Raw genomic sequence first — 27,479 nt, forward strand, 5'->3', positions numbered from 1 at the left:
ATTTTCTTCTCTGATTCACAGCACCTTTGTAAAAACTAGCCTGGCTGCTGGAAAGATAGAGATCTGCTTATGCCTGCCTTCAGGAAATGTGCTTTTAGGGAGGTAGCTACAGTAAGTGCTCAGTTGGTAAAGAAAAAAGCACGTACAAGAACTACCCAAGATGTACTGTAGGGACAATTGTCATGATTTTTTGTCTGTAGGTTTGTCAAATGCATTATGCTATCACCACACCAATATAAGTCAAACAGAAGGATCAACATGAAACAGTGCCACTCTAAAAAGCAGCCTCACTTGATGAGGTAGAACAGGGTAGTTATCACTCATTTATTTGACTTAAACCTTTATGCAAAATAAATTACATTTCTACCCAATTATGCAGTTGTGTATTTTACTGGAGCAATTTAGTAAAACATTTTGGGTCGATTTAGATCTTGCTGAAGATCCAGAACCCTAACCTCTACTTCACATTACTGCTGACCTAAGTTAACCACAAGATGTTTTTTGCATTGCCATAATGCTTTGGATTCATGTACCACTTATGCATATTACATAAAACATACCATACGAGGTGTGAAAAATGGATGTAAATGCTGCTTTTTGGACGAGTTCGTAAATAGGAGTTTCTAATTTGAATGCTAACAGGTAATTGATTTGAAGAAAGGAGTAAGGGAAAGTTGCTATACAGCAATTGCAGTCAGTAATAATATTATTTTTGCCTTTCTCTTTCTTGCAAAAGAGGAGAAATACATCACAGTGCAGCCATACACCAGCCAAGGCAAGGACGAGATTGGGTTCGAGAAAGGGGTCACCGTGGAGGTCATCCAAAAGAACCTGGAAGGTTGGTGGTACATCAGGTGAGGCGTCCTTCAGATCAGTCCTTGTAAACGTTCCCAGTCACTTTTTTTATCTGTACGGCTGTGCGCTTTATAGTTCGTAGATATGTGTGACATGGTTATGTAGCCCTCTCATTTCTGCAGAAATTCTCCTGCACACCCTCCACTATGTCTCAGCAAACCATGATGAATTTCATGCACCTGGGGTCATAAAATGTTTGAAAGAAAATATCCGCAAACACACCACAGTGTTCATTTTGATTTTCACTTTTCACTGTCTCAGCTAAAGGAATGAAAACGGAAAGTAGCAGTGCATCACAATACTGACTTCTACTTCTACAGCAAGCGTCAGTCTCAGGGGTCAGCACTAAGATGTCATTTCTTTATGAAACGATGACGTTATATTGGGTATTATGTGAAACATTTGTATTACTTTGTATCAGAGTATTATAAAAATATTATAATGTTTCAAAGATTCTTGCAAATTGTATCTAAAAATATTTATTAATAAATGTATTATTGCATACTTTATGCTGATGTTAAGCCTCTGCTTATGTATTGCAGTGTTTTAGCTTTGCCAAACTAAATTTGCTTTTAGTCTGCTAGAAATTGCACAAATCTCACTTTGTTTTCTGGAATTTGATACTGAGTACGGGAATTTTTTCTGTGTGGAGGTTGTGCTTAGGAGACAAATTACAAAACCAAAAATACATTATATTGACAGTGTAGCTTTTTACACCCTTCGAGATCCTAAATATTTAAAGCTGAGATAAACAAAAGGACATTTATTCCAAACATCAGCTCATAAGATTCTAGTGCACATGCCCATTAGCTGATAGAAAATTTCGCTTCTCCTTAACCATAATCATGATTCCGTCTGCATTGTTGTCTCCCCAGATACCTACTTTGAAATGAGCCCTCATTTCCTTTTCTTCGTGTATGCTTTCTCTCCTCAGTTTGCTCATCCCGGGAGTATCTCCGAAGATGTAGAACTAAAAAACAGATGTAGATCGTAATCAGAGTAGATGATCAAATGGAGAATATTTTCCTGTTTCTTCTCTTTCATGAAATATTCCCCTTTAGGTCACCTCACTTCTTTTGGTCCACAACAGTTTTTCTTTTGATGAGATCTGCAACAAACATCAACACTCTGCTTCTTTAAACTTACAGTGCATTGCAAAAGTAAAATAAGCATACTTGTCACATATACAGTAGCATATACAGAGAAGCATAAAAACCTCTCTTTGCTTCTCAGTATACTGTATATGATACATGGCACCTACTGTATTTGAGCTGTTGATGCAGGTATGGTACAGATTGCTTATTACTGTATCTTACCTGGGTCTGACAGAGGAAGTGATTGTGATACATTGTGTTGCAGCATTACATTGCTGGGGTTGCAAGGACATTGGCTGTGCAGAAACAATGTGCAGGAGGGATGACTTCTGGATTTTCCAGTGTTAAAACACTGTGCAATGTGTGTAAATGTAAAACATAGGAAACAATAGACATTTACTATTTCTTGTTCATGGCCTACATGTCTTTATAGAGACATTTCTCTTCTTTGTATATTCTCTGATGTCAATATTAAATTGTGTTAAAAACATACACACAGCACATATGAAAACTGTTTTTGGAAACATGTTGTCTTAGTTGCAGCAGAAGTACTAACATGAAGTGGAAAAAAATAGATTCACTAGAATTGGTTGTTCTGCTCATATAAATATTAGTCCTGTACAAGTACAAAAGCTGGTGCAGCCATTTTTCTTTGGTTTTAAAGTGGGCTCTTACATCCACTTTCTCTGAGGCAATGCTTGCTTACATTGATTGCAGCTTGATGTCCACTGACTAACTAGTTGGCTTTGGTTCCTCCTCTAGGTACCTGGGCAAAGAAGGCTGGGCTCCTGCGTCATACCTGAAGAAGGCCAAAGACGACTTCTCCCCTCGTAAGAAAACCCTGACTGGCCCTGTGGAGATCATTGGGAACATCATGGAGATCAGCAACCTCCTCAACAAAAAAGCAGTGAGCGAGAAGGACGTCCAGACTGACAACGAGCCCGATGAGCTCCACATGGCCAAGAAGGAGATCAGCTTGCCCATCCCCTGCGATGAAAGGAGAAGCAGCGTCACCCTGCAGGACAGCAAGGGAAAAACGGAGCAGGGCTCTCCGGCTGTGGCCAGGATCGCCCCACAGAGAGCAGAGATCGGTGAGTCAGCCTAACAGCCATTGTTCGGGTCCCAGATTCTTTACAATGTTATGGTTGCCTCTTGTGACCTCTCTGGCTAGTCCCTGACAACCTTGTTGTCTATTGGTTTTATTTCAATAATAAAGGGCTCAGTTACATGACCAAGCCTGTGATTTACCACAATAATCTACAGTGAAATTGTTTACTTGTCTATCTAGATGATGACTTATGGAAATTTCTAGACCTAGTAAAATTCTTTTATGGTTACCTCACCTCGCAGCCCTGTCAATCTGCACCATTGCAGTACTTGGAGGCTAACATCTACTTAATTGGTGTATTCACTTTGCTAATTATCAGTTCAGTAATTCATGAGTTGGTTGTATTGAAATTCTGTAATGGGTTTGGAAGAGGATTGGAATGACCACAGATTGAGTATCCCTGGACTAGATTATTTTCCTGCATGATCAGAATTGTCCTCCAGTACCTTTAGCTCATTATTTCTATTTCCACGTTTCCACAGTTTCGGATACCATTAAGTTTTCAATTTTTATTTTGATGTTAAGAGTTAGTAAATTATAAAGTTCTATATTCTGACATTTTGTACCCATTGTTTGTAGTTTTTAAGGAAGTCTGTGAGCTACAATTATACCTTGTATTACTGACAAAGCTACAAAAGCCATTTGAAAATGACTACCTTTATAAGAAGACCTATTAGAGGCTTTTTTATATGCTTACTTTGCTCATACTATATAGTTTTGACTGGAATTATGAATTAATGCAGTCAGTACCTGTGTCTTTTCCTGTATCTCTGTTAAGGTACACTTTATGTATTTCTTTTATGGAATACTATTCTAAAATGTTGTCAGTAATAAAGTTTCTCATCTATTAACTAATATACATTTAAACTTCAGCATGTTTAAACCTTGCATACATAATGATTTGTGTTGAAGTGTGCCGAAATCCAATTTAGAAAGAAAAGCTTGATTGATAATGGCTTTTAAGGACCAAGTTAATTCCCCTCCCTTTAATAAATCAACATCACAGGCTTCATTGTTAAGGGTTTTGGGTTCAAAGGATTTGGGAATGGTTCCATTACATATAACTCCCTAGCAGTTTCAACTGGCATAATGAGTTCATTATACTTATGGAACAATAGCACAGATTGATGAAGTTTCAAATCAAAATTCAATATGGGCATTTTTTTGGGAAAGGAATTAAAAAAGTCTTTATGTTAATAAGGACCTTGTGAATATGGGTGCTAATGTCAAACCTTCCTTGTACCAGTGTACCAGCTGTCAATGGCTTGGTAACTGTTACAGTGTATTTATATTCTTACACTACTTATATAACTAGTTACACTGGAAAAGTATTCCATACCCTTTTCAATTAAAACAAAATCCATAAATGATTATCACTGAGATAAAGTCTGTACATATAAAAATGCTTGGTGTGTGGCACAGGGTGCAAAACAGGACTACGCCCAGGACAGAATGCCAGCCCATTGCAGAACACACCACTCACAGATTGGAAATGACAATTAACCTGTAGAGACAGGATGTTTCTGCACTTTGGCAGGAAACTGGAGCACCAGGAGGATCTGCAAACTTCACATAGAAGGTGCTCCAAGCCACAATTGAACCTGGCACCTAAGAACTGTGAGGCATCAGTGGTATCTTCCATGCCCCTATGCCAGCCTTTGAGAATGTATAACCCTGGTTTGAAATAATACTGCCAAACTTAATTTCTACAAATAGAAAGAATGAAGTGAATATTTGATATACGCTTAATTTCATCACCCTTTCATAAAAAAATCAGCCATTAGTAAACACGATATTGTATAATTCTTCTTTTACGTTTTTCTGCTTGCAACTAAATTTGAAATGCTTAATTTACAGTCTTCTACGGTTTTAACATATTTTAACATGCTGTGATTGCTTGTTATGTACAGAAGGTTTTTAGGCTCCCACATGATACACATGCAAAGTGCTAATATACTGTATAGTGCAAACATAGTTGTTGATGGTGTCTTTCTCCTTCCTAGGTTCTCCTAACCTGAGACAGAAACCCCCACCTAGGAGAGAGGCCAGCCTGGTCAGTGTTACTTACAGTATTCTTTTCACCTTCCATTTGTCACAACATGGGATTCCATTCCACTCATTTCCACTGTAGTTCATCAGTTCCAAGTAACTGTGAAGAAAGACTCGGCAATATCGAGTCATGTGGATTCTGGTAAAAAACACAATGCCTTATGCAAGCTGCTTGTGTGGAAATAATCAAGTTACATCTGGTGATACTTTATGGCATTGGAATGGAAATGCTTTTCTTATAAGTGTTTTGATATTTACTTAAAATTGTTTGTGTATATTTGTTAGAGGGACGTGTTAAAGGTCAGGATTTATTTACATAAAATATCTGTTGCCATCATTTGTTTCTAAAGAGTTACACGCAGAAGAATGTTAACTTCACCCTTTAAATAAGGGTGTAGGAAATTGGTCAGGGTTCTGGACGCTCAACCGGAAGGCAGCATATTTAAATCCTGGTGGGGCACTATTGTTGAACCCTTGAGCAAGGTAGTTCACTCAGATTGCTCCAGTACAATTCCCAGTTTTATAAACAGGTATGAATATACTAGTGTAAGTTGCTTTGGAGAAAGTCAACAACCAAATAATAATAAATGTCTCTTGCTTCTGCTTATAAATGATCCATTTATGGTTAATTCGTTTCTGAATATTTTACAAAAGCAAATTTATTTTACGTTTTAGTAAGCCTTGTAGATTCCATAATGGGCTCCTGAATCTTCAATTATCCTCCTCCTTCTCAGGGATTCCAGTTGCCAAAGCCTCCTGAGCCCCCTACTGTTGAAGTGGAATACTACACCATAGCAGAGTTCCAGTCATGCATATCAGATGGAATCAGTTTCCGTGGAGGACAGAAGGCTGATGTAAGTTTTTTAAACCATCTATGTTTTGCACATTCCAGCTATTTTTACCATTTTTGAATGAAGCAGTTGACAATTATTAGAAAAGTCATTTTTTTTCCTCCTGTCATGACTCAAGAGACCATTACGTGTATAACAAATGAACCCTTTTATTACTGAAAAAAAAGTCAAACAAGAAACAGGTCATTACAAAGTGAGGGAATTGAACTGAGGGTCACAGCGCTGGGAGGCAGCAATTCTAATCACTGCGCCACTGTGCCACATCTACTGAATTAACTATATTAGTTCGATTTTCCCATTTTTTATTAAAACAGAACCGTCCTGGATATGAATTAATCTTAATTTATACAAATCAATATTTTTGAGGAAAGAACCAAACTTAGAAACATCAACTGCTTTGCCCTGCACCTCAGGACTGACAAAGTGAAACTAATATCCCTTGTCAGATGTTTTAGTTAGTTAATGTTGTAGACTGTCTGGAAATGTCTGGAAATTGGAATTGGTTAGTTTTGATGAACATAGTTTTACCGCTGTCACTCTCATTATGGGAGTGGTGAGAATGGTTTATACTTTCCTCTAGAATGTGCAGCATTAGAGTCTAACTTGCTAAAAGTCCCACAGCACCAACAGCAGAGTTAGCATCTAAAGATGTTGTGTAACTCACTGACAATACCTCAAGCTCACTGACATCCCAAAAAATCTCGTAGTTGCTTTTCCACGGCAAGCTAAGGACAATGAGGCTCACTGGAAACCACTTGAGCCTGGCCACGCTGAAATAGTTCTGGACAAATACTCACTGAATCCCAATCACCAATAGGTTATGACATAGCCTAGATTTGACCTTTAATTCCTTTATTTTGAATATTTCTATGGCCACCAGTTGGAGAAGACATTGTTTATACTGAGGTCCATATTCCACATTAAAGTCATCTATCTGTGAATAATGTGAATCATTTGAACTTTGTCTCTGAATAGGATTTGGTTTATGTAACAGAAATAGTCTAGATAATATTATAAATTTTATTGAAGGACTATTTGGACCTATATCTTTTTTTTAAATCTTAATATTTGGTTTCTAATTTAAGAAAGAGGGAGATCATTCAACATTAAACAGATACAAAGTTGTCTAATCCAGTTTTCTTTACTCCTAGGTCATTGAAAAGAACTCTGGTGGATGGTGGTATGTTCAGATTGGGGAAAAGGAAGGCTGGGCACCTTGTTCCTACATTGACAAAAGGAAGAAACCCAATCTAAACCGAAGAACCAGCACTCTGACTAGGCCAAAGATCCCTCCCCCAGCTCCACCAACCAAAAAACAAGATCAAGAAGAGGCTGGCCCTACAAGCAGCACCCTTCCAGCTGAAGCCACAGACTCCCCTCAAAAGCCCAAGTATGAGGAGCCAGAATATGATGTCCCTGCCATTGGTTTTGATTTGGAGCCAGAGCCAGACCATGTCAAGCGAGAAACGTCTGTTGATAGTAAGAATGATGATGCACCCTCTGGGAAAAGCTCCCAGCAGTCTTCCAAGCCCTCTCCTGTTTCTTCCCTCCAGAGAGCCTCGTTCAAGGTGGGGGAGTTTACTGATGACGTCGCTCAGGAAGAGGAAACTATATACGAGAACGATGGCTTCAGGCCTTACTGTGAAGATACGGCATCCAGCAAAGAGTCGAGTGGTGACTCAGACTCTCCAAAGAGCAACACCCTGTCAACGGCCCGCAAAGTTTCATCCTCCAGGTCATCTCTGGGAAACACAAGGACTGTGAAAAAAGTCCAGCCAGAACTAGCCAGAAGCCAGTCGCTTACCAAAACTGAAGACACCAAGCTGAGGTCTTCTTCAGATGCCACCCAGGGAGTAACTAAACAGCTAGGCCTTAGAAAAGAAGTAGAACAGAGAATTGGACAAAGCCCTTCTACCAAACCCAAACCCCTGGTAAGACCCAAACCTTTGCTGACCAAATCGGAGCCTCAGAGCCCTGAAAAAATGGATATCAGTACCCTGAGGCGTCAGCTGAGACCAACAGGACAGCTGAAGCATGGGCTGAAGGCCTCCAAAGGCGAGGATTCAGAAACTGCCTCTGTGATCTCATCAGAGGACTCGGTGTCCTCTCGAAGCACCTCAGATCTCTCCAGCATCTATTCCAAGGGCAGCCGAGGAGACTCAGACTTTGAAACCACCATCTACAGGACCACAGACAGCTATGAAAAAGTGCAAGATTCTGAGATCAGCTTTGCTGCTGGAGTGGAGGTGGAAGTGGTGGAGAAGCAAGAAAGTGGATGGTGGTACATCAAATGTGGAGATGCTGAAGGCTGGGCTCCTACTTATTACCTGGAGCCTGTGAAGCAGGGAGATGCAGCAGGATCAGAGTCTGAAGGTATCATGTCCAAACAGAGCAGTGGAAGTAAATCCAACAGCTTAGAGAAGAATGAACAGAGAGTTCTAGCCCTGAACAGCATTAACCAAAGTATGAAAAAGACTACTCCCCCAATTCCATCAAAGCCTCCCGGTGGCTTCTCTAAACCAACAGGAATGGTGAATGGCTCTGTGAAAATGAGGAATGGGGTGCGCCAGTTAGCAGTGAGACCTCAGTCTGTCTTTGTTTCAGCACCTGTCAAAGACACCAACCTTCTCTCAGGGTCCTTGCGTAGAAATGAATCCCTTAACTCCACTGACCAGTTGAGATCTGGAGTGACAGTCCGCCGTAACTCCTCCTTCAGCTCCGTGAGGCCGCAGGTTGACAACAAACTGAGGCAGCCAGATAAAGTGGGAATGGGCAGCACGGAAGCTTTGGGAAGGGTCTCTCAAAGGAATGGGATCCCGGTCTCCACAGTCAAACCCAAACCCATTGAGAAATCTCAGCTGATACAGAACAACCTCAGAGAAGTTTATGTTTCCATAGCTGATTACCATGGCGATGAAGAGACCATGGGATTCCCAGAAGGGACAAACTTGGAAGTTCTTGAAAGGAACCCCAACGGGTGGTGGTACTGTCAGGTGCTTGACAGTGGGCGACCCCAAAAGGGCTGGGTGCCCTCTAATTACTTGGAAAGGAAGAACTAGCATTGTACCTGTTTGTATAAAACTGTTTTTTAAAGACATCTAAATGCAATGTAGTATAATGAACGAGACACTTTTAGTGCTGGTTTGCTAAAACAAAAGAAGTACATTAAGACGGTATAAATTGTCAGTGATATGTTACGATTTAAAAAAAAACATTGGCAAGAGATTTGGGGTGGCCACCCCAGTGTCTTAAACAACATTTGGGTTTTATTTTGTTAATTTTGATAGAAAGAGAAAGAAGATGGTTGCATCTTGTGAAAGGAGTAAAAATGTGCGGGCCTTTTCTGTCACTTTTGTCCATCACTCCCGTTCACCCGACTGTTTGGGTTTGCCGAAAGGATGCCTTTCGAGATGGTTTTAAAAATAAACAAAAGAAGGAAAAAAATCACAGCCTATTCAATTTAGTGCCATAGGAATATGAGTATGTAACAGCATCGAAGCTGTGTTTCAATAGTAATTCAAAGGAAAATAAGTGACCCAAACAAGTAAGTAAAGGAGTTATAAATAAGCCTTGGGTTCTTAAAACTTACATTAAGAAAACACAACAATGACAAAAGGGTATTAGTGACTCAGTGATCACCCATTGAGATCAGAAAAAACACCTTAGTTTTTTTTCCTCTTTTAATTCTTGTACGTTTTGTCTGTATGTTATTTTCATGACTTCCTTAGAGATGTATTTCTGCTCTAGTCTTGTGACATCCATACTGCATTGTCAGCCTGAAGTTATTTAGCCCCTCTGGCAGATTTTCTGTTATGAAAAATTTGCAGCAAAGAAAGTCACAATTGGCTTACGTTTTTGCCATTGATCTCATTTCTTTCAGTTTTAAAAATTCAGTGTCAAATCCAGTTGAATAAATCTGTCTGAAAAACTTGAAATTCTTTCATCTCAGATTTTGTAAACAAAAGACAAAATCTCATGGAGAACATTGGGGATAGTAATTTTAGTCCCTTGGTGAAATGAATTTGAGCTTTCTCTACCCTTAGGCAGTGATTGGTTTACAGTGTATAAAATACTTTATTTTTTTTATAAGTAGTTCCAGATAAAAAAAAATACTTTTGTATATATTGCTGCTTTATGTGTTCTCCTAACACCCATCTGCTGATGCAGTGGGGAAGGATAGTGGAAATTAGGTTTCCAGGAAAACAAAACCATACTGGAAAAAAAAGGCTTGATAACTGCCGACAAAACCCAGGGATGTAGCTGTATAGCATTAAGCCCTAAATGTGATTAAACCAAAGAGATGAATGCCATTGTAAAGGAAATGCTGTAATAGCTTTTGTATTTAATTGGAGGATACATGGAATTTGTTCATCCCAATATCCAAATGCAATTGTAGGAAAAGGGTATAATTATAAAAAAGATTGCTGTAGTATTGATATCTGAAAGCACTTGATATTCTTACCCCTAGACAATTTAAAGCACATGTTGTCGCACAGGGTTCATTTCAAGACAACTAATAATATTGCTGCGCAGTATTATTTAAGTTGAATTTTCAGACCAGGGAAGTTTTTTTTTTATTTTATTTTATTGCTATTACTTTTATGGCACAATTTTCCTTGATCCTAAAAAAAGTAGCCAGTTCTTGCCCTTACTGAGATTGAAAGGTCCAGAAGACTCCAGTAAAAGCTGCTTTAAACTGGACTTATACTGGTATCAACTGGAGTCTGGTTTCACTGGTTTGCTTTTAACAGAGCCCCACTGAAGCCAGGTCGAAAGCTTTCGTAAAAGATGTGTTTTTCTCAAGAGTGGCATACCTTCTGCCAAGGTACCGAACAGCATTCACTTCTTCAAATGGCTGATGTTCAAGACTGCTGAAATATTTTTCTAACGAACAGTGTGAGCTCTGCAACTGGGTTAAGCACTAACTTTTGTTATAATTTCTGCTGGACAGTATTACATGTAGTATTAGTTAAAAATGTACCTGCTAGATTGCAGTTATATTATATTTAGCAGAAAGTAGTTTTTGTGGTGTGATAACACGTGAACAATAATGATGAATGAAGTGGTTCATTTTTGTGAATTAATGCACTTTAAAACTTTTTTTTTACCTGAGTGCATTACTTAAAGATGCAGTATAACTCTAAATCAGCACATTATTTATTGAAGTAAAAAATCTTTTTTATTTATAGTTATTTAAATACATTTTTCGTCTACCTGTTATACAGAATTATAGCACTGTCCATCACAAGAGAAGCATGTGTGCTGTGAGAGCATTAGTGAATAGGCGTTTTGCTTAGGGCTGAGATACAATGTCCACAGTTTTTAAATATAATGATTGTACAACCAATTGGTCACGACCTCAAATACAATTGGATAAAAGCTGCTCATTGGTGCTGTTCTGAATCTTGACATCTTTATCTGTTGCTGTAATTCTTAGCAAAAGTGGCCTCTTGTGATAGACAGCTGTTACTGCAGCTTGTAATTTCCCTGATGGTGTTTCCATTGAAACAAAACAAAACAAAAAAACTGTAACAAAACAACTGTACAGAAATTGTATGTTTTCCAAATGGCAATGCAATTAAATTATCGTTATTAGTTTTATAATTATTACAAATATTGTATATTTTGATTTGGCGACCATGTAACAAGAAGTTTATTTTTTCACCTTAAAAAAACATGAAATTACTGTTCTAATGCTGTATACTGCAACTTTAACAATAATGGACACTTCCTATGTCGTTATTGGGACTTATATAATGCCTGATATGTATACTTTTTTATAAAAGAAATGAGACTTAGTTTAGACAATCATTTTCCATCTTCTAAATCCTCCCTTTCCACTAATGAGCAATGATTTTTATAAAAGAAAAATTAGATTGTGAAACAGGCATTTCAAAACAACAACAACAACAACAACAAAAGAAGATTGCACAAAGCTTTTAATATTTGAAAACTGAGGAGAAACCGGAAATGTGCAAGACTACCATGGAGCATTCCTACAAGTGTAATTTGGAATTGTCTCTCCCAAAAGTCTTCTGGTTCCAAATTAATCTACACAGTGTGTATTCACAGTGTTTTATAAGGGATTACTTTTGTTTTAAAAATTGTTGTTCCTGCCTCCACTCCCTGTCCCCTGATATCCAGACGAAGGCATTATGTAAAAGTGTTAAATCACTCTTTTAGTACAGCACATATTAATGGTAATTACATTGCTTTTGTTAATTAAATAAAACACTTGCTTATTTGCATCTCTAAGATCACAAGGGAATTATAGTAAGTAGTCATGCTAGACATTTTCATACTATTTAGTTATAATGTAATGGTAGTGATTTTTTTTCTTAATTTAGTTTTCTCTGATGCATTATCACAATATATTATTTTTTTTCCCCTTTGTAATGTACATAATCCACAAGTCATAGGGATGAGGAAATGTGCAATAGGAAACTGGCTTCTCAACACAACATGAGCACTGGCTTCTTGGAAAAGAAAATGACTGGATTTCTTGAACACAACACACCAGTGTTAAATTCCCGTGATTTTAAGTTTCTTTAAGATTACTCTAATATGTATTTTGAAAATTAATATCCTTGTATCACATATTCCTGGATAATATGTCTGTCTTTAAACTTAAAAAGGTAAAATAGGAAAGCTTGAATTTGCAGAACAAGGGCACTTATGATCGCCCAAACACTGAACGAGAAACATTTCTCTGGAAAAATGTATTGTGTAGGTGACACGGTATATGTATATTTTTGTGCATAACGGAAAGTCACCACATGTCTTGTATCTTAAAGAGATTCTTGCAGTCTTGAAAATAAATATTTTAAAATTTGTTAGAATTGCAGAACACATCTACTAAAGACAAAAATGCTAAATTTAAAAGCAAAATATATGTCAAGCAATAGTAATTGGGGTAGAGTTAATTATCAAAATGGAGCAGACAGTATTGTAATAGTTAGATCCAGTTATCCTTTTCTCTTTTATTTTAGTATAAAAGCTCCAAAACATTCCCAAACAATTTCTATTTCAACTTTTGACAAGAGTGTACTTTAGTTCCGTAGTGCTCAGGAGAAGCCAGTACTACCCAATGGTGAGATTTCTAGCTGTTCAACATGAATATTTGGTTTCTTGGTATCACTGTACAGCTGGGGTGAGATAACCATGTGCAAACCTGTAGCAGGAAATTTGATTCTGTGTGAAGTTGTTGCCCAATCAGTCCTGACCTTGTGTGTATAATTCCAACTTCACTTCAAATGTGAGGAATTTCAAGTAACTGATGACCCTCATCAAAAATGGGACTGATGGAAATAAGCCCACATAGTGTAGGGTGAGGCATATAAAACATACTTTATAAATAGTAGACTTGATTCCCAGTAACTCTGTTATAGAAAGTTCTTTAGTGCCTCTCATTAAGTTCTTGCAATTTTGCCCAGAAGCCAGACTGAGATGGGCTAGATTGTATGTGCCTTCTATGATTTAAGCTGAACAATCAAGAGGAAAATCTTGTATTACAAACTATGCCCTCGATGAAAGGTTTTGACTTTGGTTTATTTGACAAATTATTTGAGGACTTGTCATACTGTATGTGCACTGGACCATATCAAGTCACAGTTATTTCAAAACACTGAAAGATAAATTACTCATTTTAAAAAACTGCAAGGTTCTACCAATTGATCCTAAAAATATTGCTAGTAACCTTTGTTTTTGCACAGCAAACTGTAGGTTAAAGATCTTGCCAGACACAAAATTCATTAAACACCATTATACAGTACAGTATATGTCATGGTTTCTTCTTTTAGGTAATATTCTACTGTGGAAGTTCATTTGGCTTCAGATTACATTTGCCTAGTAGTTTCTGAAGTTCCTGTGCTTTATGCTACCATGTTCCTTTGTGAAAACCACATACTGTATGTGCTTAATCATTTAATCCATGCACACAAGTTGCTCCTTTTAGAGAGTGGAAAAGATTCAGAGAGACTGTGTATGAGGCAGAGGTCTGAGAGTGTGAAATGATGGTTCGTGTGCTGATTCTGAGAAGAGACAGGCTTTATGATGATGTGTTGTGTAAATGATATGCAAAAATATATTTAGTGGGGAGTGGGCATTCATTTAAAAGGAAAAAACCCACTTGGAAATAATGTATGCAGTAACATAGTTTAGTAGTCCCACAATTAAAACATTTAGACTAATACCTAAGGCAGAGCTTTTTTAAATGCATTGTTTTCTGGAAATAACTAAATTATAGCTTACTAAATTAAAGATTTTATGCCTGCTTGACAAAGTTTAAGTAGTATAAATGTGTGCTCATCTAAAAATTTTCATGTGCCTTTTGTAATTTGAAATTTCTATTGTAATTATTTAAAGTGTGTAAGGATAGCAAGTGTCTGTAGAGACAGGCAGTAGGAGGGAGTACTGTAAGTAGAAAGTTTATTGTAAGTCTGGCTGTAGTCGTAGATGCATGAGGGAATTTGCAGGTTTCTATTTTAGCTGTTGAGGGGATTTGGTAATTGTTGAAAGAAGTAAGAAAGATGACAGAAAGCTTAAATGAGCGCTATTGTTTTAAAAAGTTGTCGCTGGAATGTAACTGTGCTAAGCTGTTTGAATTTAAACAATTGCAAATGGAAAGTATGTTGACTGTGTGAGGCTAAGCAAAGGAATATGGTGGTTAGGCTAACTTCTTGTCCTGAGCAGTACTGACAGATGTGTGACTGAGTCACAACTATCTAGATAATTTAAAGTTACAAAACATTGTGTGGCAAGATTAATTTTCCTTAGAAGGGATTCCTGTTCATTCTGTGGTTACTATTTTTGTTTTCTCAACTAATGCCAAAAAAGGACTACCAATCCTCTGAAAAGTATATTTTAGTTAGACCACCACTTTCTACTTTCTTTTTCAGTAGACTTTCATAATTCATTTACAGTATGCTTCTTGAAAAACATTACAGCGGTCAGTTGAGTTTTTTTTTATCAATTAATCATCAAGTTAGACATTTCATACAGTATATCCATTTTTTAACAAAAATGAATTCTCTTGAAAATGCAATGTGAACACCAGATTTGTAGGAGTTTGTAGGAGTGGTGCCTTTTTAGCCGCCTTTACTCTTAGTAGAGTTAGTCTCAGTTACTCTTAATCAGAAACCAAGGTCAAAACCTGACTAGCATGGGTCTCACTCTAAATCAAAACAAAACATTTTTCATGGTGGTCTTCCCCAGCTTGTCAGCTCCATATACCATCGTGCAATGTCACTCAAGGCGGACCAAATGTGGTGCTATCATATTTGTATGACAAGAAATGTTTCAAGTTTTTGACTATGCTTATGCAACGTTTTGTTAAATGTGCAGCATCTGTTTCTAAGAGAAAGTCCAAGAAGAAAAAAAATTAAAGACTGCCAAAAGAGGCCAAAAACAACACTCCATTCAATAAATAATGTCAGAATCGCATGTGAACATCTCACAAGCATGAGCTGACATTTTAAGTTATGTGAACACTTCACTCAAGCCTCTCTTCATTCAAGGCTTGCAGTGGGCATGGGTACAAATCAGTACATTTGAAGGGAGCCTTTGCTTTCATTTGTTACCCTAGTAACACTTCAATGTCATTTTGGTTAATGTTAATCTTGATACTGTAATTATATTCTTGGTTCTCCTGGGTATATGAATGATGGGTAGATTGACTGAACATTAATTAGTTAGTTAATGGTCAAGAAAAGGAAGGTTTTCTTTTGCAAACAGCATGCTGCATTTTTCATTTGCTTTTGTAAATCTTTTTGTTTTGTTTTGTTTTTAATTCTTTTTTATATTTTGTTAATGTTTACATTGTATCTTGCATTGCCCTAATGAAAAACACTATAAAATGTATGGCTGTCATGGTAGTTTATTTCCATCTTTGTGTCTTGTTGCTATGGTTTCCAATAATTGGAAATCAGGATTTGAACGTTATTTTCTTAATGGGGCTACATTTTAGACATCGTGAAAAAAAATGGTAACTTCTACTTTTATTTCTTTTATTCTCAAGGGTAGTTTTGTAAATCCAGTGAAGAGTTACCTAAATGGTTGTTTAGAATTATTTTTCATACATCGAGACCTTGACAGAGTAAAAAGAACTGCATACAATCACCATTTATATACGAGGTTGAAGCATGATGTTGACTTATTCAACATGATTCTAGAAGTTTACTCACTATCAAATATTCTGGATAGTTCTCCTGTATGAAGCCATTGAATAGTCTAGAGTTCAATCAGTTGAAGATACAGCACCTCTTTTATTAAGTCCCTCTTGTGCTTAAGCTGCATTCCACCAGTTTATCCCTCATTCTGCTTCATCAGAATGACTTTCCTTGTGCTCACACAGTGGCACAAAGTGTCAGACGTTATTCTTAGGTGAAAATCAGAACCACAAACACCATAACCCTCCAGGAATGTGAACAGGTATGATGTCATGATTTCATGTCACATATTTTATTACACACAGTTGCTGGAGCAGACATTTGCATGGTGGCTTGACAGTCACTGGCTGCTTTAACACTGACTATTGGTGTCCATGTCGGCAAGCAGAGTAAACTCAGAACTTTCATTACATTGTATTTTGGCTGAGTGGCTTAACAAGCAGTACTCGACTGACACTTAAATGAAAATAATACATTGATAAGCAAACAGTCCCTGAATCCCTGAACAAGAAGGTGCTCAATTCAATTATGGGATGCATTTCCCATTCATTATATCTGTAGGACACCATATTAATCCCAGTACCCAACAATCTAATTGTTGGCTCCCTTATCTCACTAATTTATCTTCCAGTTTCAACTAGATAATGCAGAATGCAATTAGGTATCCAAACTGCCTACCGAAATGTGTTGGAGACAAATAATGGTCCTTACCAATACCTATGACTTATTTGTCCCAGATATACTTATGACATAATTCTGGTTTTGGGGACAATCATAATTTTTCAATAGGAGGGATATCTTTTTCTGGTATTTGGTTTGCTATATTTGTGATATTCACTTTGATAATATATTGCTTAAGTACTTTGGCAGCAGGGAGACTGCTTTATTTCCTGATCTCAGAAGTTAAGCAAAGTTGATCTTTGCCAGTCTTCGGATGGGAGATCTCCAAGGAAAAACCAGCAGGCAACTGCAAGTAGACCACTAATGACCCTCTTCCCTCTGACCCAGGACTGTCCAGCATGGTGACCAAGGGCATCAATGCTATAAGAAGTGCTCTCCTTTGGATGAAAACCACTTACAGTCAAGATTAGGGATAGTAACCCCACTCTTAACTTGCCGGGGGCAATTTCTCACTTCTCAGCCTGTGTTGTTACAGTATGTGTTGCTACTGGCACATAATTGCTGCCATGCATTACTGAGTAGGTAGGAGCTGGTACCCTCCTGTACGTATAGTGCTTTTGGATCTTTCGGTTTGAAAAGTACTGTAGCTTGCCTGGATAGGCTCTGACTCTCCTGTGACCCTGTATAGGATAAAGGGGTTAGAAAATGGATAGTATAAAAAGTACTATATAAATGCAAGAAATACTGTACATGCTGTTGAAGTTGAAACTTTTCCTCATTTATCCTTGTAACATTTTCCTAGGTCTTAAAACTTGTTTTAAGGGGCGGAGCGGTGGCTCTGTGGCTAAGGATCTGCGCCTGTGACCGGAAGGTTGCCGGTTCAAATCCCGCGGCCGGCAGAGGAATCCTACTCCGTTGGGCCCCTGAGCAAGGCCCTTAACCCCAACTGCTCCAGGGGCGCCGTACAATGGCAGACCCTGCGCTCTGACCCCAAGCTTCTCTCCCTGTCTCTGTGTCTGTGTCTCCCTGGAGAAAAAAGCTGGGGTATGCGAAAAGATGCATTCCTAATGCAAGAAATTGTATAGGGCTAATAAAGAAACATTAAAACATTGTTACATTTAGAAGAGGTGTTAGTGGGGCCAGCAGGGGGCGCTCACCCTGTGGCCCATGTGGGTCCTAATGCCCCACTGTAGTGACGGGGACACTATAGTGTGTACAGGCGCCATCCTTCGGATGAGATGTAAAACCGAGGTCCTGACTCTCTGTGGTCATTAAAAATCCCAGGGCATTTCTCGAAAAGAGTAGGTGTGTAACCCTGGCGTCCTGGCCAAATTTCCCATTGGCCCTTATCAATCATGGCCTCCTAATAATCCCCCTCTATGAATTGGCTTCATTACTCTGCTCTCCTCCCCACTGATAGCTGATGTGTGGTGAGTGTTCTGGCGCACAATGGCTGCCGTCGCATCATCCAGGTGGATGCTGCACATTGGTGGTGGTGGAGTGGAAAGCACTTTGTAAAGCACTTTGAGTGGAGTGTCCAGAAAAGCGCTATATAAGTGTAAGCAGTTATTATTATTATTATTATTATTATTATTACATTTGTGTGCTTCTTTGCACAAAAAGTGTGCTAATCATAAATAAACGTATCAGTGAAGTGGCCACAGTTCTTACATATATAAGAACAGGGTTCTAGTAGTTATATATATTGTAAGGTACTTTTTGACTACAAAATCTACAAAAACAATGAAAGTGTCAGGATTTATTCTAGGGTGAAAATCCAGAGGTTGCCTGTTATTCCACTTATTTCCATGAGGTGGTGCTCCCTAGCTTCCAACAAGTTACTAGGACTTCCTTTCAGTTTCATTCTAGGCACAGTATAGAGTATTCAAAAGTTTATCTAATCAAGCATAATTCTCAGAATTTTACACTGAAACTCGTGGGCCATTAAACAGTCGTAGTTCATGTTATCTTTTTGGATCCAAAGCTATTTTATCGTAAAGTATGTGAGTTCGATTATTTCCTGTAAGCAGACAAGAAGACTAGGTTTTCTGCTAATTGGTGCAAACAATGTGCTTCACTTTCTTATTTCAGCTTAGAAACTTTCAAGATATAGGCTGTAAACATATTGTACAGGGTGAAATCATACTATTAATACTGTAACGCAACGGGGGCTCAGGCGGGCGCCCTTGCCGCATTAGGTCGGCCCCCCACCGTCGGGGGCTCGAACCCGGGACTCCCGCGTCTCTCTGCAGTGACCCAGCCCCGTGAGCTAAAGAGAGATCTCTTCTCAGCCCAGTAGCTGTAGTCCTGCTATCACAGGGAAGGGCGGTGACATCACCTGCTCTGGTACGCCGGCTCTTACACAGTGCCTGTCGGCCGTAAGCGTTACAATACCATTACACTGCACATCCAGAGTATCAAGAAGAACCTCTCGTCCGATGTTTGAAACTAATATTTCATTATGAAACTTCAAGTGCAACAGAAAAACACATAAAACTGACATAATGGAAACACATCTTAAAAGTTTATTGACAGCCACAGTCATCGGAACTTGCACAATGAACAGAGTTTACAGACCACTTACAACTAATCATAAATAAACACAAGCTAAACAGTATTCTGAAATATGAGACAAGAAAAAAAACATTCACCTTACTTTAAAGGAAAAGAAAACTATGAATCTCTAACACACAATGTAAGTGCTGCCTACAGCACTGGTGGCTTAATCCTGTTTTGGTCCCGTCTTTTTTCCAGATTGTATGAACAATTAACTAAATTGGAACTAACAGCAGGGCGGGGTATGTAGGGCTTTTTTTGAAAAAGGTTTTTTTTATATTAAAGATTGTCAAGCTTACAACATTTTTCATCTGTAAACAGTATTAGATGATTTCTGAGAAGGGCAATATAAGTCATATTCTGAAAAAAGTCCTGAAAATCTCATCTAAAAAATGTGTACATGAACAAGGTCTCAATTCTGATGAAGTAAATGACTACAGAGACAAAAAAAAATTACCACTTAATGTTCTTAAAAGAAACTACACCACTTCGAAAAGACAACTTTCCATATCTGCAGTATCATGCTCTTGCTAATTTCTCAGACAGCTTTTTTGTGTTAAATCATTAAACCACAGGGTGCTTATGAATTAATTTGGCCTAGTCAAATAACTGTACTGTGAATCTACGCTGTGGAGGAATGACATATTGAAAGGGGTGATATGGATATTGATTGATAAGAGAGCTATTGGCATAACCAGTATCCACCCACCTGACAACCAGATCATCATGGAAATGAGTAACTTACACACTGAGCCAATATAGCACCCTCTGGCATGTAGAGAAATGATTACGCTTTAGGAAGCTGGAATATTGCAAGGAAATAATAAATTAGACAACCAGATATCAAAGATAATGGAGAACTAATAGATAATATGTGACTTTACTTTAGAAATCATCTAATTCCAGCATGGTAAGAATGATTTTCTAAATGGTTTGTATGAATTAAAGAATTGTTGTGACTTGGCATTATATACTGTACACAAGACAGGCAGCTTTGGATCAGCTGGTCCTGGATTGTTGAGGTTTACCTTTGAGGTTTTAAAAAATTAATTAGGCAAGAAGCTGGAAAGTTGACCCTCAAAGAGTCCTAAACAAAAATAGAAAACTCATTTGGGTGGGCTGGACCGCAGGAAGATACAGTACCTGTTTGAAATACTGAGGTTATTCATATCGTACCAAGGGCAGTACAGTATAATAACCAACAGAGCTAATGTCATATTCTCTAACCATAAGCATTGTAATTGGAATGACAATTCTTTAGACAAATATCAGTGTTTCCAACATTTCCCACAGGTTCCAGCATGATGTGTTAGAACAATAATCCAACAGACTTAAAGAACTGCCCAAAGGCACAATATATTTATATAAAAATAGTTTCCATTTTCTTTACATATTCATTTTAAAGCAAAAGACCTCCCATTCTATTGTCATGAAAGGAGGTATGAGATGATCAATGTATGTTTATCTGAGTTCTATGAATCTGTAATACACTTACAAAATGATAGTCTAAGCATGTTTTTACAAATAATATATAGACATTTAAAGCAAGTTTACAGAACACACAGTTTCTGACACTGCAGCTGCTTAAATTGAAAACAAAACTTCAAAATTAAACATAAATTATAATTCTACTACAAATAAATAACATACACAATAGCAGATTCGTGTTTTTATTATTTAACCTCAGGAACATGAATGCAGATTGGTTACTGTGAAGACAGTGAAAACTTCAGCAGCGCAAATTGAAATCTAAAGCTTTTCAACAGCATACAATACAATAAGCTAGTTATCCCTCCTAATACTTTGGGTAAGACCTTGATTCCCTTATCCCAGAAAAAGGTTTAATACACATTCAATTGGCTGTAAATGGCTATTCAATAACATGTACAGTAGATAATAGTCAATGGACACGCAACCCAGGAGTGTCTATGTCTATTAGACGTTGCTTATCAATTGACTTTTGATTTACACGTTAGTGACAGCCAATCTGAGACATACAGTAATTGAAGGTGTAATCAAACTTTGATGACCATTTTAAAAGCACAGCAAATTGTCTCAGAGGCATAGTGGAAAAACCTGGTGTCTAGACAAGAATGTTCAAACACAAATTATGATAAAGTTGGGCAAGGGATTGTAGAGCTTCAGACAAAATAACCAGCACTTACCACAGAAAATATTTTACTGATTGTGGAGCTTCCAAAACTTAAAAAACTTTAAATGAAAATGAAATAAAAAACAGAAATGAAAATAATTTTAAAAGCTTGAAATCTGAAACCTGATCTTTTTTTACGTTGTATCAGCACTGTAGATACTATGAAAATTGATTACTGCCTGTTAGTATATTTGTGTTCGCTGTACACACATTATATTTTATGTGTGTCAATAGTCCTTTTTATTATATACTTAGAGGCATTAAATCCACCTCTATATACAGTATATTCACCTGCAGATATTATTACCATTATATCTATAGTCTACATATACACAGAAAGATTTCCAGATGTTATTACTATTACTATTTATGTGTAAAACATTAGTTTAGATTGTGCTTAATTCATTTAATATTCATACCATATTAAAATCCTTTAACCAAAGCTTTTCCAAAAGCCAGTGTCTATATGCCCATTACCTACCTTTAGAATTTCAGAAGAAATATTTTGTTTTTTTTTCTGAAATAATTAGACCTGCAAGAAAAAAGTAATTAATCAAGCTTTTAATCCAGGCTGCCTTGGGAGATATTTGCTTAAAATAATATCTTCATAATACCAAAGTAATCAAGCTACAAGGTTTGTGTTTTGTAATGGACCATCATATTTTTTTCTTTCAGCCAAAAACAAGCCTAATGGCACTTTAGAGTAAAATATTAAGCATTTTTATGTTTCCCTTAAAAACATAATTGCTAGATAATCACTCACTCATACATTTTAACTTTGGATAACGCAATACTGAAAACATTCTGCAAAATGTTTTCCCTTCTTATTGAAAAGAAACATTGCACAGAAACATTCCACACTTCCGGCTTAATCAACAATTGTTTTCAATTGATGTTCCCTCATGTTACAAGTTCAGAAAGGGTTCTCAATATTTTTTTTTCCTTTTTACAATAATTAAAAAAATAAATGGTGTCATCTATGTTCTAATAGAAAAAGTGGGAGTGAACAGTACGTGAGGAATACTCAGAGTAGCTACTGAACCTCAGGGACTGATGTATATTGTTTGTTTGGGTGCTTGGAGAGTTTGAAGACCACTCCGGAATCTTCAGCACTGACTGGCCTCATTGGGTATGTCTAATACAGGCAGAAACAGATTTTAAGACTTGACTTATGGTGCAATAGTCTTCGGTGTCAGTCATTCAAACTACAGCATGGATCCAATTCAGGATTGGAAATACATGGTGTACTGCCTAAACCTGCAACATGCTCATTAGACACTAATGAATCAAGATTATTTCAGCCCCTAAACATTTTGAATATATTGCCAACAGTCCAGTTGTGTTACTACAACACTTTCTGAAATAATTTTTACTGTATTTGCAGTACAGTAGACCTCCATAGAGTAATCACAGAATAATGAATTTAATAGCTCACTAATAGTAAAATAAGCAATGAATATATATGAATATCGCATATGGGAGATGGTAAATGCAGGGAGAATAAAATGCAACTTAGTTTAAGTCAATTGGCTATCATTCCTTTCAGTTCTTTTATACTTGCCTGTCCACTTCAGCGTTGTTATGATTTGCACTTCAGACCTTTTTAAAACTGCTCACGTTCAGTTTGTACGTGGAAGAAATGTATTTCCAACAGGAAAAAAAAAGAAATTCAGAGTTCAGACAATGCATCATGCCTATTCACCACATCACTCACAGTCTATGTGTAATCATAGCACGTTCAGACTCAGACTCTCATGACAGTAAGTTCCCCTTTTGACCATGATGAACATTTCTCATGTGAAGAGAAAAGTTGCATTATTTAATTTTTTAGAACAACTGAGATCTAAAATGGCTTTAAATTCAGACTCTAAGGTTTCATTTCATTTAGGAATTATATAACCTCTCAGATTTAGGGGGTGGGTGAATGTTATCAAGACAGGCAAGCTTGCATTGTCTTAAATTGATATACAGTACAACAGATGGTTGCTTAGAGAAGCACAGTGATGCATGGTTAGCAATCCTGCCTCGCAGTGCTGGGCTAGACCTGAGATGCTATCTGTGAGTGTTATCTCCACATGTTCAGATGATTTCCTCCCACAGTCCAAAGATATACTGATAGGTTACTGGACTTGAGGAAAAACTTGCCCTGGTGTGAGTGTGTGAGTCCGTTTCTGTGTCTGTGTGTGCCCTGTGATGGACTGGTGTCCTGCCCAGGGTGTACCCCACCTTGCACCTTTTACTTGCAAAGACAGGCTTCCTCACGACCCTGAAGTGGATGATGTATGTAGAAAATGGATGGATGGTTGGCGGTGACTTGCAGATAATGTTGGAAGCAGTGGTACACTCAGGAAGGAATAAATTGCCACTTTGTGATATGCCATAATGAACAGTGGTGCCATTCAATGGCAAGCCACTCTCAGGCAGCTGTATGAAAGGCAAACCAACTTTTTATTAATCTTACAATAGCTGGCATAATATCTCTGCAGAACCCTATGGACACCTATAGTACAGTGACTGTTTAAGTAACATTATTCGCAGCACTGTTGTCTATTTGTTTAATGTTGAGTATTACCCACTTTGCTATAATGTGTGTTGCTTTCCAAATTGCTGCTTAAGTGGAACTGTCCAAAACTGCACAAAAACAGAAGTTCTGTTATAAGATGGCAGTATCCCTTTGCGGTTGAGAAGTTGACCAATTAGCTCCTTTTCTCTGCGAGACTCCGTTTATATTCCATAGACTGGTGTGGAGGGACGCACACAGCTAAGTAAAGGAATTAAAATAATGTTTCTTCTTCATCCATACTTCATTGGAATTCACAAACATTTATGCCTACTGAAGAATGCAGCTATTTCCAGATGAAGAGCCACTGTCCAGCTCACCCAGCCCAGGCATAACCAATAAACATTTCAACACCAGGATACTCCTGCTTAGTGTCTCTGAAGCACTAAGTATCCTCAGTAATGGTGGTATTCATAAGAGGATGCATTTCTGTCCCAAGATCTTCCAGGTTATAACATATAGAGAATCAAAGAAATCGAATCCTACTGAAATTAAGGACCTTAGTGGATTCCTTACTTTATCTTATCAAACCCAGAAAATTTTCCTTAATAATAAATCAGTAACTGAAATGGCTCATCTTGTACCAGATGAGTGTTCCTTTAACATACAGGTCTTTCTCTCTATCTTGCTTTCCGAATGTATAGTGATGTACATCTATGTGCTTCGGTAGGTCTTTATGATGTCTTTGATGCTCCTCCTGCATATTGGACAGCAGGCATTGGACATTTTCTTCAACTTTAACCCACAGGTGTAGCAGAGGCACATGTGCCCACAAGCATAGATCACAGTGTCCACCATGTTCTCATAGCAGATGGTGCACTCATCACTCCAGGATCCAGAGCTTGATGGGAAGGTTGGGGACTCTGGGAGACTGATGGGGGAGCTTGGGGTTGTACCTACAGGGTAAGGAAACACAATAAATCTTTAAAATCAGGATTCTGAAATGTTAAGGACAGCATTCCAGCAAAATAAGGTGTACCTGGGATGCTAATCATCAAAAATAATATCATGACCAACAGAAAAAGCCTGGCAAAACTTTTTGGATACATAAATGTTACTTATTTTTTCCTGACAAACTGTTTTATTCTTTTGTAGGATATCTTTCATTTTGGTTTCAAAGTAAAGGTTAGTATTTTTTTTTGCTAAAAGGTGTTATTAGTGTACCACTTTCATTTTTGCTGATTACAAAAACAAAAACATTAGCAAAACTGTAAATGACATAAAGGTTTTTCTGCTGGTTTGGTACTGAAAAAAACATCAGTGTCTAAGAAACAAAATATCTGGTGATCCTTAAAATTGAGCTGTTCCATAATTTGTTTCAGCTGGTTGATGTAGAAGTCCTCAAATCCTTTAAGCCAGTTTTCTTTCTAGCGAAACTGGTCTGTAAAGTGTTTTAACGAGATCTTGGAAAACACCCCAACATCATGACATCACACATTGGACTGAATATATTGCCACAATCCTTTAAGATCCCTTCTGGTCATAATTTTCCAGGAAAATGCTAAATACCATGTGTAGGTAGGCATGTAAGGGAGCACTACAATCCATTTCAGAGATTTAACCCAGCTCAGATCAAGATATTTCTTTTAAAAGCGACAATCCAGGGGTGTCACCCACTTATTTTTGTTTGTTTTGATATACATATAATATTGTACTGCTGTTTAGTTCGTACTCTTTGATATTCTTGTGTATTATAAGTGCTTGTCGATTTATAATGTGTGATATGTGTGTTTTTTGTCGCAGTGGGACATCTTTTAAAGCAATGTACTGTAGTACAATATAAGTAGTACAGTTATCTACTGATAACTCTCAAGGAGATTGTGACAATGTTATAAGAAACATAAGAATTTGGATCCTGTTTCTTAGTCTGAAAAAAGTATATTTTCTGTAAAGCAATTTTGATTAACGATAGCCCTCTGGAAACAAAGGGAATCCTAAAATAGACAGCTATAGTACTGTAGGAGTATGTGCAATAACGATCTGACAGTGTCAACAGCAGCACTCTAGGATCTGAGCAGTAGCATGTTCCACATGAACAATGCTGCGATAAGGAGTGATCCAATTATGTCAGGGGAGGGGATCTTTTTAACAGCAGTAAGATCAGTCAACCGGATCTTTCTCTTGCTGCATGAAGAGTTATCATTTGGCTAGTGTACTAGGTGAGAGCAAAAAATAGCTTTGTTTAGACTAGCAGATGAAGAAGAAACCACGAGTAAATGTTTCTAAAACATTACCATATCTCCCAAAACATGTGAAAAAAGTTACCTATAGCATCCCATAGACAAAATGCACATCAGATACTGGGGACAAGATTCATTATAGCAGCATCTATGAGGAGTCAAGTACAGTCTGTGAAGAAAATTGAACTGAGGTTAAAGACTTTTGATAGCTGAAATTGTATTGGACCACAAAAGTAAGTCTTGCGTAACAGTCAAATCCTGGTTCCCAATACTAACACTGTGTGGCTCTACAGCTTAATGTTTGTATAATAACCTAAAATGTTTGTTCTGCCCCTGAAATCCATCTGACTGCGCTTGGGGTGTACAGAAAACTTCGCCCCTAAGGGCAAATCATAGGCAAGCATAGAGGAAAAGAGATGCAAGTAAAAAATAGAAGTGACACGTATCATGTCTTGACTTGCAAGGATCAGTCTCGTTTTCACTCATGACCTCGTTACAGACATTGATGCTTCACCTGAATGAAAACCTCCTAAATGCCAAATGGAGAACCAGCTGTACTTACCTCCTGTGGAGCTGCAGAGGGCGCCAGAGCCACTGGCATTGAGGGTGGGGTCTGAGCTGCCACTGCATAGCCCTGTGGGGGTGTTAGGAGTGGAGGAAGGGGAGCTGGGAGCTGAGGGCCCTCGTGGATCAGGTAAGTGTGTAGAACCTGGAAGCACAAATGCAACACATCGATGTAGAATTAGCCTTACACACTAACCCAATCTTCTGCGCTCCATAATACAGTATGTTAACCTGAATTCATGTTATACTTGGTCACAGTTCAAATGTTTTTTGAGTCAAGGATTTGTTTTTTGCGTTTTCAACATTTGAAGAACGTAGTGCTTTCCTTATTTTGTACAATAAAGCTACAATGTGCAAGAGGAGCAGTCCAACGGAGTTGATTTGCGTTTTCTTTTAAAATGCATAAAAAAAGGAAGTACTGGTTTGTGGTGTACATCAGTTGAAGGTCTCCAAGGTGAAATAGAGCTGAAGTCTAGATGTTGTGTTTACATGAAGAATGTTCTCATCCACCCAATATATCTCCTGTATGACAGACCTGAAAATTTCTGCTGATGTAATCTTGACTTTATTTGCCATGTTCTTTACACAATATGTACTGTAGTAAGCAGTCACTTGCTTTTCTCTACAAGCTCCTGGTAAAATTAAAGAGGGATGTAGTCATTGCTGGCTTCTGCAAAGGAACATGTCGTCTTTTTTTGACACAGGCAGAATGTGTAGCAGTGC

At 37.7% G+C, this 27,479-nt stretch overlaps 2 protein-coding genes across 5 annotated transcripts in view; one reads left to right on the top strand and one right to left on the bottom strand.

Moving 5' to 3' along the window:
• Positions 1–15,813, top strand: part of sh3pxd2aa (SH3 and PX domains 2Aa) — a 145,219-nt gene extending 129,406 nt beyond the window's left edge. For all 3 annotated transcript variants that reach the window (XM_088635716.1, XM_088635714.1, XM_088635715.1), the window contains 5 exons: positions 737–854; positions 2,712–3,040; positions 5,061–5,110; positions 5,841–5,960; positions 7,109–15,813. In XM_088635716.1, the coding sequence (XP_088491842.1) occupies positions 737–854; positions 2,712–3,040; positions 5,061–5,110; positions 5,841–5,960; positions 7,109–9,016 (2,525 nt within the window). In that variant the 3' untranslated portion in view covers positions 9,017–15,813. The remainder of the gene's footprint in view (positions 1–736; positions 855–2,711; positions 3,041–5,060; positions 5,111–5,840; positions 5,961–7,108) is intronic.
• Positions 15,814–19,246: 3,433 nt separating this feature from the next.
• neurl1aa (neuralized E3 ubiquitin protein ligase 1Aa) overlaps positions 19,247–27,479 on the bottom strand; it is a 113,693-nt gene continuing 105,460 nt past the window's right edge. For both annotated transcript variants that reach the window (XM_088635722.1, XM_088635723.1), the window contains exons 5-6: positions 26,755–26,901; positions 19,247–24,908 (exon numbers count right to left, since the gene is read on the bottom strand). In XM_088635722.1, the coding sequence (XP_088491848.1) occupies positions 24,667–24,908; positions 26,755–26,901 (389 nt within the window). In that variant the 3' untranslated portion in view covers positions 19,247–24,666. The remainder of the gene's footprint in view (positions 24,909–26,754; positions 26,902–27,479) is intronic.

Source organism: Lepisosteus platostomus, chromosome 6, assembly GCF_059453375.1.
Source record: "Lepisosteus platostomus isolate fLepPlt1 chromosome 6, fLepPlt1.hap1, whole genome shotgun sequence".
NCBI classification, from domain to species: domain Eukaryota; kingdom Metazoa; phylum Chordata; class Actinopteri; order Semionotiformes; family Lepisosteidae; genus Lepisosteus; species Lepisosteus platostomus.